Consider the following 15,030-nt stretch of genomic DNA (forward strand, 5'->3'; position numbering starts at 1 on the left):
CTCTGCAGTGGTCTCCTGCCCATCGTCTTCATGCACACTGCTGCTTCTCTGCAGTGGTCTCCTGCCCATCGTCTTCATGCACACTGCTGCTTCTCCACAGTGGTCTCCTGCCCATCGTCTTCATGCACACCGCTGCTTCTCTGCAGTGGTCTCCTGCCCATCGGCTTCATGCACACCGCTGCTTCTTTGCAGTGGTCTCCTGCCCATCGTCTTCATGCACACTGCTGCTTCTCCACAGTGGTCTCCTGCCCATCGTCTTCATGCACACTGCAGTTTGCTAGACCAGAGGGTTATAGAAACCAGAGCTACTGTTCCTAAGCCCTGTGAGGCTGTTCCATGACAGCCCACTGCAGGAGGTGGGTGAGGCCATACACTTATTGTTAGGTCGCCAGCAGCTAGCCACCATGATGCCTGCCTTGACATGGTGTCCTGTGAGCATAACTGTTTAAATGGATGCAGGAACATGCTGATTGTACTCAGGGAGAAGGTGAGAGGAGCCTCCTCTTGATTGCACTGACTGCTCTCCAGTGCCTAAACTGCTGGTGGATCAAGAATAGAACTGCTCCAACCATTCTGATTGGCTATTGCTCACATAGTGCCTTAGGTAACACGAGCCTTGTCCTCAGTCCAGTCTTCTGGAAGCAAAGGATCCTCCGAGCACCGCTGTTGGGAGCCTCAGTGCCTTTCTTACGTCCGGGACACTAACACCGTCTGTCCGGCTACCGCAGCAGGTTGCTGTTTCTTCACTGATCTGAACATTTTTCTTCAGTTGCTTTTCCAGATTTCAGTTACAACCTAAACAACTACAGGATTTTATTCTTTCTAGTTTGTATTTTTGTCTCATTTTAAAAGCTTCCCAGATACCGGATTTCATTAGGCAATATTATTTTTTTAATCTTGTAAAAACCTAGCTGTGTAGCTTCTGATTGATTTTTGTTTCTTTCCTCAGAGCCCTGGAAACCAACAGGTACAACCACATTACCGCCACTTACTTTTTACTTGCTGAAAGGATCCTGAGAGAAAAGCAAGAGAAAGAAATACAGACCAGGTCTGCTAGCCCCAGCAACATCAAGGCCCAGTTTAGGTGAGAAAAATACCTTTACTGATATTAGTAAGTTAACATTTTGAGTATCGAACTGTTTGTTGATGATTCCTAGTTCTCCAAGTAGGAGGGTCTTTGACCTCATGGTGCCGATGGCTGCTTTCCACAGAGGTTCCAGCACGCTTCTCTGCTGTATGTGGGAGTGGGCAGTGGTGCCAATACCTAGGCATCTCACTCTTTTTTCCTTCAAGATTTTCTCCAAGAGCAGTGTGGATGCCCCTGCAATACTTGGAAAGCTTTTTTTTTAATCGGAGCATTTAGGATTTCAGAGGTTGGAAGCTAGATCAATTAGTTGACTTACTAGCTGTTGGATCTCAGGACCAAAGCTTCTCTGATTTACCTGAGTCCCACCGTCGACCTCCTGAGGTTCATGTGAGGAGGGGCTCTGTGAGTTACACCAGCAGGGCTTCTTTTGAGGTCTCGGACCAGAGCCCTCAGGCTTGCTTGGTGGAATGAACCCTCACTGTCCTTCAAGCCTGTGACCTGTCTCGGGGGCTTTACCTGCAGAAGGGGGGGGTAGTTGTTATTCCACCTCTTTTGTTGACTGGATTTCAGAACATTGACCCACACAGCTCTCGGTGGCCGACTCTGACCAAGCAGTACCCTCCATGAACTCAGTGCCGTCAACCTTTGTCAGTTTCTTTTGCCACTCTGTTCTGTTAAGATGTGATCTTTGCCCTGTTGGGCTCTACCAGTTGTTGGTATTTTGGACAGGTGAGTCACATCATATGCTCAGGAAAGATGAATGACAAACTGTAATTTTCCCACAGTGACAGCCGGTGAGGGAAGAGTGAGTACTCACAGGTGTTTGTGGTTCTCTGGGTTTTGCTTTAAGGTGGGGGAAGGGAGAAGAGCCGAGCCTGCATCCTGCCATGTTGCTCCTGCTTCTCCATGGCCCCTTGCCTTAGCTCCTCCTACTCAGTGCTCACTGGTTGGCTATTTCCCCATGTGGTGGCCTTAGAAGCCCCCCGCTGAACACCCAGCTCCAGCAGTGGCAAAGGCAGGCAGTTTCTCCTCCCCTACAGTTGCTCCAAGTTGGGGGAAGATGTCTGTGGTAACATATTTACAACTGTAGGTCACAAAGTAGCTATTGTAAATGCCTCTGGCATCATTACAGTTTCTGGTGTCCACTCTTCCCTTGGGCAATCCAGAGAACCTGCCCACACCAGCAACTCCAGATTGAAAGACAAAGTTTAGTTAACAATTTTGCTATCCTAGTACCCTTGTGTGTGTGTGCTGGACATCCCAGGTGAATCTCATGCATGCTGTTGTTCGCATAAAGGCTGAAGTGTGTGTGTGAGAGAGAGAGGGAGAGAGAAGATATGCATGTACATGTTCATATAGATGGTATGTGTGTATGAATGTGTGCATATGAGCCTTCCACATGTGTAGGTGTGCATTTGTATATGTAATGGAATGTGTGTAGCATGCATGTATACATGAGATACTATATCTAGATTATGTATGTAGATATGCATTTGAGTATATGATAGTGTATGCATGTTTGTAGGTATGCATGTGAACATATATGCAGGTGTGCATGTGTGTCTGGGTGTGTGTCTGGGTGTGTGTGTGAGCATGTATTCAAGGTGTGCATGTGTGTATGTATTCAGGTATGTATATAAGTGTGTGGTGTTGAGTTTAGGGAGAGCTTGGGCTTCCCCAGCATCTCTATGACCCATGTTTTTTCCGACAGCAGTGGTATGATGAAGTTGTCACATGATCATGTCCTCAAGTCACATCTGCCCTCTGGGGTCCTTGATTGTGGACCTAAAATGCTTTTCACATGTGTGAATTCTGTCCTAACTCTGTGTGCATGCAACATTATGAAGGCCTGTTTGCCATGGCTTGCTTGTAGAGGTTCAAGGATACCTTGGGTTTTGGTCCTCACCATCTACCTTCTTTGAAGCAGGGTCTTCTCTGCCATCTGTGCAGGTATTGCTGGCCAGTGACTCTGGAACCTCTCCAGTCTCCATCCACCAACTGTGGTGGTGCTGGCTAGTGCCGGATAACCTGTGCTTTGCCTGCCACATCTGACTTCCCATGGGTGGTTAGCATATGAAAGAAAGCAGGCTCTTAACACTGGACAGGCCAGCAACTTCATGACAGTTTGTTTTTCCTCTATCACACAGGCAGTCATGGCCAACCAAAATTGATGTGCCCCAAGACCTTGAAGATGATCTCACTGCCACCCCTCTGTCACATGCCACAGTCCCGCAGTCTCCTGCTCGGGCTGGTGACAATGTCCTCAATGGCCACAGGAGCAAAGGCCTGTGTGACCCAGCCAAGAAAGATGAGCTCCCGGAGCTGGCTGGGCCGGCACTGTCCACTGTTCCACCTGCAAGCATGAAGCCCGCAGCCAGTGGGCGCAAGTGTCTCTTCAGGGTGGAAGAAGATGAGGAGGAGGATGAGGAGGACAAGAAGCCTGTGTCCCTGTCCACGCAGGTGGTGCTGCGCCGGAAGCCATCGGTCACCAATCGCCTGACATCTCGCAAGAGTGCCCCAGTGCTCAACCAGATCTTCGAGGAGGGCGAGTCAGACGACGAGTTTGACATGGACGAGAACCTGCCGCCCAAGCTGAGCCGGCTGAAGATGAACATTGCCTCACCAGGCACAGTGCACAAGCGCTACCACCGCAGGAAAAGCCAGGGCCGGGGCTCTAGCTGCAGCAGCTCTGAGACCAGCGATGACGACTCTGAGAGCCGGCGGAGGCTGGACAAGGACAGCGGCTTTGCTTACTCGTGGCACCGGCGTGACAGCAGTGAGGGGCCACCAGGCAGCGAGGGCGATGGTGGCGGCCAGAGCAAGCCTAGCAGCGGTGGCGGTGTGGACAAGGCCAGCCCGGGTGAGCAGGGCACGGGTGGCGGCAGCCAGGGAGGCTCTGGTGGGACCCCATCAGGTACAGCAGGCTCCTCAAGGCGCTGTGCAGGCCCTGACTCATCCTCATCCTCCCCCGCCTCGGCCTCTGCTGCTCCACGTGGTGCAGAGCTTGTGCAGAGCCTCAAACTCGTGAGCCTGTGCCTAGGCTCACAGCTGCATGGCGCCAAGTACATTCTGGACCCGCAGAAGGCCTTGTTTTCCAGCGTGAAGGTGCAGGAGAAGTCCACTTGGAAGATGTGCATCAGCGCCCCAGGCCCCAGCCCCTCCGCTGACCTTGACCCGGTGAGGACCAAGAAGCTGAGGAACAACGCGCTCCAGCTACCTCTGTGCGAAAAGACCATCTCCGTGAACATCCAGCGCAGCCGCAAGGAAGGGCTGCTCTGCGCCTCCAGCCCCGCCAGCTGCTGCCATGTCATCTGACCTGTAAAGCGCGCTCACTTCATCTGTTCTGACGTGACAATGCATGGTCTTTGTGCATGCTGCTACACGCTACTTTTCTTTTCCAGCCGAAAAGTCTACTGTGTGATTTTACATTCATGATTTTCAGTGTGGATGACCAGGATGAAATTGTGTTATCTGGAACCCAACGTAAATGGAGCGCTTAGAAATCCATGTTCTGCACTTAACCTGGAGGGAATATGCTTTCGTTTCCTTGTGAAAAGCCCAAATTCCTGTCCTGACCTCCGGTGATAGGGAAACTCCATGCTCTGAGGCACACTGGTGCCCGAGACAGAACCAAAGCAATAACGTGGTGATGCCCACAGGCCTGGGAGGAGCGACTCCCCGCTGCCAGCCACCCAGGGCCTGTGCACCGAGAACCTTAGAGCCACGGTTTGAGCGCCCACACCTGTTTGTCTTAACCAATAGTGTGAAAGCAGTTGGGGCTCTTATCTTTTCACTGACAGAGGTTGTCTTGTTTGTGTTAGGTGAGGTCAGCTCCTTAGCTTTGAGAGGCAGCTTACCCATAGAATTACCCAGCAGACAATCTTCTGTGAGGCAATGAGGTGAACTCAAGTCTTAACTCTACTTAGAGTGTGTATGTCTGTCTGACAGAACAAAAATTTAAAAAAAAAGATTAAAAAAAAAAAAAAGCTCTGTGTAAGTTTCCCCTGCAGGACACAAGGCAGGGTTTCCTTCAAACCTGTGTGGAGAGGAGAAGCGGAGGGCCTGCTGCAGTAGCCACAGTGCACAGAGGTGGCAGGCAGCAAAGTCAGCACTCTGACGAGGAGGCAGGACATCCTGAGGTGGGTGTTCAGGAGCTTGGTGGTGAGGTGGCCTCAGGTTTCTCCCATTTCATGGCAGCATTTGGCTCAGCTGTGAAGAGCGGCTGGTAAGAAACTGCTCAGGAAAGGGTAGTGCTTGGAGCCGTCAGTGGCGCACTGCTGCCTTCCTGCCACGTGCTGAGCACCGAGCTCTAGCTTGCCCTCTCCCGCACCGACGACTCCGGACTGATAGCTATCTCCTGAGGCATGCCTCCTCCCTGATCTTGGGAAGCCCAGATGCTGGGTTTTCACACGGTGCCCCAGGGGTTTGAAAGCAGTGTTTAAGCGGCCTGTGGGGTAGGTGCTGCTGGCCCAGGGTCCTTTCCTCACTCTTCAGCTGCTGCCCTGTTCCTGAGGGACAACAGTGCAGCTGAGCATGTGTCTCAGAGGGGGCAGGGCACAGGCCACCACTTCCTTCAGTGCTCAGTGACTGCTGCTTTAGGTTAGTGTATATTACTCAGAACTTCACAGTGTAACCTGACTTTACTAAGTAAAATGATACTTAAGCTACTTCCTAGAGCTAGCTAACTGCTTGTGCTTTAAGCTGCAGTCCCATTCAGTGTGACATTCACATAGTTGAGAGCTGTGAGGGGAGACGTGGGTGAAGCCATAGAGCACATTTGCTTGAAATTCTTAAGCAGGGATCTTCCAAGGGCCAGAAACCAGCGTGGTTCTCAGAGACGGAGCCACGTCTGTGTGAGCCAGGAGAGATGTCTATAGGGGCATTGCAATAAACTGTCGCAGCTGTTTCCCAAGTACCGTACACACTCTTCTGTGGTCACGGCCAGCCTCTGAGCGGCGCCTCTGCACTCGCCCGTCTGCGTTTGGTCTCCAGTGGTTTTCTATTCAGGTGTATATACGGTGCTCACTTTAGATCAGCAGTGTCGGCCATTTATGCTGCAGAGCTGTGTCATAGCCTTATTAGTTGTGTGTGGTTGGTGACCCTCTGGGTACACAATGTCTGTTGAGTGCTGTCTTACCCATTTGTTGACAAGTGGATGTCTGTGCATGTGTTGTGTGTCACGGGGTGTCGTCACAGTGTCACGGGTGTCGTCACAGAGGGAAGGAGCAGAACCACCACACCCATAGTGGACCAAACTACGTCCTTGCTGTAGCCAGGGACTCGTCCCCTAGCCGAGTTACAGTAGTGTATAATTAAATATTGTGGGAAAGTTAGTCTTGTATTTTTCTGTGTGTATATATATATAATTATGTACTTCTGGAATTCTATCTGTATTTAAAGATGTGACAATCTTGACACCAATTTTAATAGTCATGAGCCTGAACAAAGATGTCCTAGGAGCCAGAGTTGGTATGTGCTGAGAACACAAACTTGTCAGCTAATTGGTCAGTTGCCTCTAGTTCTGACCAATCTTTTTCCTTGTGTGAACATTGACAGGTATGTGACAGGTGGGAAATAATCCAATAATAAAGTGACATACTGATGTTCAGCAATAGAAGCCGAGTCTGTGTTCCTTTTATGAGACATGCCCAGTACAGCACTCGGATATGGGGTTTGCTTTCTGTGGGCCCTGCATTCCTATCACTTGGTAGAGCTGAAAAAAACAGTCCTATCCACCGGTGTCAGGTGGCTCCAGAGAGGCCTAGAATACTATCCAAAGGGCAGCATTTCCTTTAAACCGTCTGGACAGAAGGAATCCAGAACTTAATTCTGTTTCATCTGCTTGTCCTCATTTGGCTGGTTCCTACTTTAGCAAACAAAGCCATTAGAACTGCCACACGCCCCCACAGTCTGTTTGTGTGTCCGCACGTGTTCTGCCCTTCATTTACTGTGGTACTAAGGTCTGCCCTCTCCCTGGCAGCCATGAAGCCTGTCGTAGTCATTGGCAGCCACTCTAGCCAAAAGCTGTCCCACCTGCAGCCCACTTCCTCACATTGCTGGCACACTAGGTCCTCTTACTGCTGCATCCTGGCTTGGTCAGCACAACCTTCATTTGCAAAATCCAGAAGACAGATCTTGGAGTGACTTGAGAGACATTCTCACGTGGTACACTATTTGACTGTAACACAATTCAGTCAGTTTTAGAGCATTCAATAGTTTGTGTAACTATTTCCATAATCCATTTTCACACATCCAAAACAAGGTCTTGTGGCAAGATCAGCTTGCTTTTTCCTCTGCTTTCCCACTGGTCTTCGGCAGTCATGGCCCAGGGTCCCGCATCAGTCCCGGGAGAGAATTTGCTAAGTCGGGTTCTTCCAGCTAGAGATAGGCCATCTTTCTAGACTCCTCTTCCTCCCTGCCTCAGTGAGCTGACTCAAAGTTGACTTAACTAACTGGTGCAGACGCAAGACCATAGGCCAGCAAGCCTTCCAGACATACCTATATCTCCCCCAGGCATACACCCACCACCTCTGACTCAATACCTAGATACATCTAGCCAGCATGTCACTCTCCCAAGCCTTTGGAATTCTTCCTGTCCTGGTGGTACTCGCTCCTCAAATGGCAACGTCAGAAGTTCTACGAACAGGAATTCTTGGTAGCGGCCTGTACTGGTTGCTTGTCTCTACCTTGGCTGACAGTTTAAAGGAGGCATGCTATGTTTTGGCTCGAGAGTAAAGTCCACCATAACGGGGAAGGCATGGAGATGGGAGCTCGGGATAGCCATAGATTGTCCTGTTGCATCTAGAGTCAGGAACCAGAGTGTGTGTGCTGCTGCTCAGTTCTCATTTGTCTGGCAGTTAGGGTAGGTTTGTCTACCTCAGCTAATCTTTAATTCCTCACAGACCTCCTCCTCCCCAAGGCTAAATCTAGATAATCCTCTCAGGTAAGGACAGGATTGTCTCCTAGGTGATCCTGGATCCTACTCCGTCCCTTGCCAGCTTGGTATCTAAACACAGCACATCTACCCCTTCCTTCCCTGAGACAGACAAGTTTGTGGCTGTCTCAATGCAAACTGCATTCGGTCTAACTTCAGAAGCCCCAGAGTCTTTAACAGTTCCAGCATATCTAAAAAGTCCTGAGCCCAAGTCTCATCCGAAATGCAAAGCCGTATCTTAGCCATGAGCACCTGTAAAATGAACAAGCTTCCAGCACACAATGGTTCAGAGTAAACATCTCTGTACCCAGAGAGAAAACAGGTGCATTGCCATCCTGAGCACAGCACACTCTGTTTTCATAGGACAGGCCCTCCATGAGGTTGGGTCTTTTCCCTAGGGCTTCTTACCAGGGGCACTGGTCTCCTTGGTGCTAATCTCCATAGCAACAGCAGTGCTGGTGTATGCATGCTCTTTGGGACTTTTTAATTTGCTTGAAATCTTTTCCCCCATCAAACTGAATTTTAAAGATCTTCTTGCCTAGTTTTTTGCTCATTTTTCACGGTGGGTATGTAAAACAGCAGTGTGGAATAGCTATGTCTTAGCTTGAATGGTCCACTGTCTTGAAATTTCTTCCATCAAACAAATCAGTCCACTTAAGTTCATCTCAAGATCTTGGGAGATGGGTGATGGGTGATCTTTGCTAGAATATACTTTGAATAGCATCTAGCCCAGCTCCTAAGGAAGCCGTGTCTCTGGAACTTCATGAGGGGACCTCCACTGCCTTCATTTCTCTCTGTATGCCTGTCTTCCAGGTTCCTTCCAGAATGACCCATCGATCCCTACTTAACAGGATTTGAGAGTTTTTCTGGCCCAAAGTTCCAAAACTCACATTTCTCCTGGAAAATAGTCCCAAAGGCCTCAGACCCACACAGATTGATCATGGCAGTGAGCCTACTGTTCTGCACTAATGTTGTTGCTGAAATAAAATATCTGATAAAAGACAGTTTGAGAGGAAGGCTCATTTTGGCTCGCCACCCTGGTCATGAAGCCAAGCCAAGGCTTCACGAGCTTACGACGGCAGTGACGTTGCATCTGCCTGCAGAGTCAGGAGGCAGACAGCAGTGAATGTGGTGCTCAGCTTGGCTTCTAGAAGATTCTATATTCTGTCAAGTAGAGTCAAATTTCCATCCCCCACCCTCTCCCTTTCCATCCCAGCATCCTTCCGTGACTGAGTGACTCTTAGCCTCTGTGTCGGTCCTGCCTGAACCTCTCCTGCCGGCACCCTGGTCTTTGACTCCACCTTCACTCAATGAAAGTTCCCCCGGGGTTTTCTACTTCTGTTGTCTGTTCTCTACCCAGAAATGTAAGAGATCCATTTAAACTAAACCAGAGAAGTGGCTCAAAGGCCAAGAGCACTGCCTGCTCTTACAGACAACCTGGGTTCAATTCCCAGCACCCACATGGCAGCTCACAACCGTCAGTGACTCCAGGCCTGAATGATCCAATACCCTCTTGTGGCCTCCTTGGGCAAGGTACACATAGTGTACAGACATCCTGCAGGCAAATACCCCATACACGCACAAATAAATAAATCATTACATTGTGTTGTTTTGCAAGGTGCTTAATTTCCAAGTATGGGGATTTCCCGTCTCAGTCCCTGCTGAGTTTTCTAGCTGGATCCTGTCTTCTCATCAGAATACGATTACTCCAGTCTTTTTAAAAATACAACACTTGTTTTCTGAAATGATGTGTAGCCTGGTTTGGTAACTTATTTTGTGTGACCGCTGGGTGTCCTTCACCAGTTGGTTTTCCACGCAGCTCTTCTCTGCCCTCTGTCGGCTCGCCTGCCCCACTTTGTCCTCTGTCCCCTGTCAGCTCGCCTGCCCCCTTTGCCTCCTTACCAGTCCTTGAGAAGCTTAGAGAATCGGGGACAGTGGCCTCCATTCTCAGCCCTGGTGCCCACTTGAACCAACCTGGACAAGACTCTCCTGGGGTTAAGGAAAGTATCTTCCTTCCATTTTGTGGTGGGAAAAGAAGTGTGTTCCCAAACTGAAGACAGGAAGCCCAAGGGCACGGCTACCCTGGCAAACAAAGGATCCAGATTGTCAGGTCTCCTTCTCCTCAGGCCACCCTTGGATGGAGCATGAAGGCAGGCATCATCTGACCATTGGTGGGAGCACTGCATCAGGCATGGCCCCATGGGGACGGGCCACAGGGTTCCTGTAGGGACTGTGTTGGCCCTCACCTTGTGGCCTTTCTCCTTTCCCCTGGATACTTGTTTCCCTACTAGAAGAAGGCAAGAGCTGTGGGGATTAAGGCTAGGAACAGGATGCCAGATGCTGGGAGGGGAACCTGTGAGATGGAGTATAGAGCAGTGAACACAGTCCAGATAGCCAGCAAAGGGCAGGTCACTCAAGTTCTGAATACCTGCTTCCTTGTCTATCCAATGAACCCAGTGAGATAGAGAAGTGAGGGGCGGGGGGGAGGGGGGGACCATGGCTTTCTGCCTCAAAGCCTGGCTGGGCTTCTTTCAACACTGGTTTTATCGTATCCAAGTTCTGAGATTTTTTGAGCTGCTATGAGGGAGTTAACAGTGCCACAGACAAATGATTACAAACAAGAATGGTGTGGGGGAGACGTCCCGTCTGAGACCCAGGGCCACCAGCACAGGTCTAGCCTGTCTCAGGCCCACCATGGGCGCTCTGGTCTGAAACACTGAAACATGAGGCAGAAAGAGTTCCAGTGAGAGGTGTGGTGGGAGGTGCCCGGGGGTGGGGGAGATGTCTGGCCGTGCGTGTCAGGCCATGGGAGTTTGACTGCCAGGTAACTTGGCCTGGAGCCAACCCCGGTGCCATCCATTTCTACCGACAACCTGTGAGACTCGTTGGCAGTTGTATCTCACACTTGAGGGAAGCAAGTTTGAATTGCATGTGGTGGGGGAAACTAGTCCTTAGTTAGGCAAAGTGAGGCCCAGGCTCCACAGCATCTGGGTCACTGGGTTTGGTCTGCCTGTATCTAGGATCCAGAGCCTGGGACCCTGCGTACCGCCCTGCCATCTGCTAGAACCTGCTGGTGTGAGGACTTGGACACTGAGGTAGCTGTCCCTAGGCACACTTATCTCCTGGCTGCATCCGGACTCAGCTGTTTCACGTCACATCTTGCTGGGAAGCCAAGGTAAACCCTGTGGAACAGGCTTATGTGTGAGTTCCTCATGCCTGGGGCTCTTGTCCCACGACTGGCCTACATGGTGCGCCTCGCAGGGACTTCTGTGAAAGCATCTGCATGGCTAGGAGAGCAGTAGATGTGGAGTACCCTGTCACTTCCCAGGGTGCATCTGTCCTTTTCCTCCTTGGGCCCTTGCTCTGAGCAATGGGCTGTACTCCGGGCTTTCACAGGCCTCCCCCTGCCTGACCATGGTACCACTGTCCTGGGTACTGACTCCTGGTACTTTTTTTTCCCAGTCAGGTGGGGACTGACATGTTGACTGAGTCTGTTAATAGAACTGGGGACCAACTCTTGGTATTTGGAATGGGCAAGAAACCAAAAGCAGAGGGTTTCACACAGGTGATCCTCTGGGCCCAGGGAGAATGGCAGAAGCCCTGAGACTCTATGGTCTCCTTAGCCCAGGAATTCAAATGGGACCCTTGACCCTGCCTCCTGGACCTCTTGGGTGTCAGTCATCACAAGGACTGAGGGTGGTGTTGGAGACCTTAGTAAAGACCCTAAGCTCATAGGGCAATGTCATGGCTGGTATGTAAGGGCCAGCAATACGGAAGCTGTCAGTGACCAGGACATTACAGGGAATGAGGTAACGTGAGCAAGCAGGAAGGAAGGAAAGGACCTGGTGGGATGGCACCTTCCCAGGTGCCTTCCTCAGTCCAGTGACAAGGGACAACAGGATGCAGAGCAGCTAATGGGGCTACAAACATCTGCTTTCACCCACACCACAGAGTCTCGAAAGGCTGCTGTGTACCACCTGCTCTGAGTCCTGGGAACACGAACACATGGGCACAGTGCCAGCCCTCTCAGAGCCTCTCAGCCATCACCTGGTGCATTCCATCCCATACCCATCTTCTCCTGTGGCCACAGGCCCAGGGGAGGGTCCTGTTCTCTCTGGTGGCAGAAGTGGGGCATGTGGAAACTGCAGTCGCCAGTTCAGGGAAGCCTGCTGAACTTGCACAGGCAGCAGCTGGGACCACTTGTGGGCAGACGGGCCGATAGATTTAGACGGGGTAATCCAGGAGTCTCTGATTCACAACCAGCTATGTTCCTGTGACTGCTGCCCTAGCTTAGACTCTGTGGGAGCCCAGGAGGCAGGGCCAAGGGTCCTATTTGAATTCCTGGGCTAAGGAGACTATGGGGTCTCAGGGCTTTGGTGGCTGCCCATATGCTCTTTAAAACATAAACCTGATCTAGAAAGTTCCATTAGGAAGCCAACAACTACTGTGTAATCATGCCTTGCAGTACGTCCTCCCAAGTAAGGGTGAGGACAAAGTTCAGGGTCAGAGCTTCTAAAAACAAGTGATACTGGGCCAGCTGTGGCCTCTTCTCTGGGTAAAGTGGGCAATCAGGAGTGAACCACTGAGCTGCATGGAGCAGGCTACCCAACCTCCTGCTAAGGAGGATGAACCTAGAGCCTGCCATCTAAATAGCTGTCAGGATGGCTTACAGGGTCCAGCAAGGGCATCAGCTTCCATCTTTTTAGAGCTGGCTTCTTGGGCGAGCTGTCATACCTGCAAATCAGCATACACTGTAGGTTCAGCTAGGGAGGCAGACAGCACCGCTGGCCATACACCATTCTGTTGCAGGTTACAGCCCATACTGGGCCCCCTGAGGTGTCAGAGCATCAGTGTCCCTGAAGAACCTGGCCTGGCTGTAAGCTTTGGGGTTCACTTCACTCCTGATCCCCATCTCATTGCTGCGTATGTCACAACCTCACCTGGAGGGTGGGGGTGGGACAGCTGAAACATTTGCCAAGTCTTGGAGAAGCAGGAGTCAGAGCCAAGGGCTGCCTTTAATAGCTCAGTTGCAAAGTGTCAACACCATACAGAAGCAAGGAGGAGATTCAGGTGTGCCCCCACTCCCCGACCACCACTGCCACTGCTGCCTCAGCATGGCTCCCACCATGGGTATAATGGGCACAGACACTAAGCCACCACCCCATAATAGGGCCCCTGGGGTTAGAAGTGACTGGCACCTACTGTGAATGTCATGTGGAAAGCTGGTGACTCTTTAGGGATAAAGTTCAAGGGCAGCTGAGGCTCCTGAGCAAAGTGATGAAACAGCTGGAGGGTGTGTGCGGCCCTGGGAGGGTCCGGGTGAGAGGCACCAGGGAAAGAGATACTGAGAGAGAGCCTCAGCCACTTTTCCCACAGAGCTAGACCTTGGTTGCCTGCTGCATCTCAGCCACTTCACACAGCCCAGCATCTGGGCTAAGTTCAGGCTGCTGTCCCCTCCCTGTGCAGGTGTGATGCAGGTGTCCCTCAGCACTGGGCACAGGACGGCCAGCATGGTGCAGCTCAGGTAGCTTCCTTCCCATCTTCCTGGTACTCCTCCTTCAGGTTTTCTGCCACCAGCTTCATTTGCTGTTGAGGGAATACAGAATATCAGGTGAATCCCGAGAGTCTACGGGTGGTACTGGCACAGCAGAGGCTCCGTTCTGCAGACACCAGGCAGAGGTCGGGAACCCCAGGAAGGAGATTGCCCCTAGGCCACTGCCCAAAGCTTACTTCCTGTGTTCCTTACCTGCTTAGAAAGAATGATTTTTATAGGTAGAAATGCTGCTGTGAGCCCAGAATACAGGGGCCTGATGAGCCTCTGGCTTTTCCCTGGATGGAATGGGAGGACAGGACCCCAGAAAAGACAGGACACCAAAGTAAGACCAAGTCTTTACTATGTCCCTATGAGGTGAGTGACTAGAAAATTTGGCCTTGTGAACCTAGGCAGCACATCTATGCAGAGATGTGTCTACCACCTTCCTCAGTTGCTGCCCCACAGACAGTGCTGCCACCCACATACCCCATATCCTCCCTGGGGAACACCTTGGGACCTACCTGGGAAGAGCTGGAGAAAGCTCCCAGTGTCCCTCCCTCCCCTGTCCTACAGATCCCAGGCATGTCTCCCAGTGGCACTGGAGAGCATGGCTTCTTCTGAATACATAATCTGGAATGTAGCTTAAAGCAGGGGTTTCCAATAATGACCATTCACCTATGAAAAACAAACAGTGCTAGCCTGCATGTACCAGGTTGTCCCCCTCAGGACCTGTGTGTCACACAGGTAGAAAGGCCTCTTCCAAGGCCATGAACAGGACCCCGTCTCTGCTTTGACAATCTATGAGGTGTAAGGCATCTCAGCCTACTGTTCCTCAGAGCCAGCTCTGTTTTCCTCCATGTGACTCAGGGGTGGCTGTGGAGTCTAGCCCCATTCTACATCTATGCAGGGGAAGGTAGAATGGGGTGACCAGTTGGCCAGATCAGGAAATATTTTTGTGCAAGGGCCTGGGCCACTAGGTAGACACCAGAGTTGAGGCTGGCCCAGGGCCATCCCTGCCAGGGCCCCACAGCTATGATGTGTCCCCAGCAGAATGGTGCAGTTGGTTTGACTTAGTCCACAAACCTGCAGAAACAAGCCCCAGCATTGGTCACACCTTCCCTGAGGTAAGACCCTCGTCTGTCACAGCCCATAAGGCCTGTTGGCTACTGCTGTGAAACTGCCCCAGTCAAGGAAACTCAAACACTGCAGCTCCAATTCACCACAACCTTGACAGCTGACATCCCTGAACAACTATGAAACTTTTAGACTCTCTTTATGACTAAAAGCATGAATGGTCGGGTATAAGCATCTATCTCCTGATTGACAAGTAACACGGAAATAAGACTTGACTTAGAGAAGTGTTGAATCTAGGCAGACCCTGGCGTTTCAGGCAGGGAGAGAACTGGGAGAGAACTTGACTTAGAGAAGTGTTGAATCTAGGCAGACCCTGGCGTTTCAGGCAGGGAGAGAACTGGG

General features: G+C 51.0%; 2 protein-coding genes across 12 annotated transcripts in view; one reads left to right on the top strand and one right to left on the bottom strand.

The window, feature by feature from the left end:
* Snrk (SNF related kinase) overlaps window positions 1-6,704 on the top strand; it is a 53,687-nt gene extending 46,983 nt beyond the window's left edge. For 8 of the 10 annotated variants that reach the window (XM_029482107.1, XM_021171623.2, XM_029482106.1 and 5 more), the window contains 2 exons: window positions 950-1,084; window positions 3,235-6,701. In XM_029482107.1, coding sequence (XP_029337967.1) covers window positions 950-1,084; window positions 3,235-4,402 — 1,303 coding nt within the window. In that variant the 3' untranslated portion in view covers window positions 4,403-6,701. Of the gene's footprint in view, window positions 1-949; window positions 1,085-3,234 lie in introns of all 10 variants that reach the window. The other 2 variants (XM_021171624.1, XM_021171625.1) reach the window with 1 other exon arrangement.
* Window positions 6,705-13,017: 6,313 nt separating this feature from the next.
* Window positions 13,018-15,030, bottom strand: part of Ano10 (anoctamin 10) — a 118,706-nt gene continuing 116,693 nt past the window's right edge. For both annotated transcript variants that reach the window (XM_021172147.1, XM_029481494.1), the window contains one exon: window positions 13,018-13,607. In XM_021172147.1, coding sequence (XP_021027806.1) covers window positions 13,542-13,607 — 66 coding nt within the window. In that variant the 3' untranslated portion in view covers window positions 13,018-13,541. The remainder of the gene's footprint in view (window positions 13,608-15,030) is intronic.

The sequence above is a fragment of the Mus caroli genome, chromosome 9, assembly GCF_900094665.2.
Source record: "Mus caroli chromosome 9, CAROLI_EIJ_v1.1, whole genome shotgun sequence".
Lineage (NCBI taxonomy): Eukaryota > Metazoa > Chordata > Mammalia > Rodentia > Muridae > Mus > Mus caroli.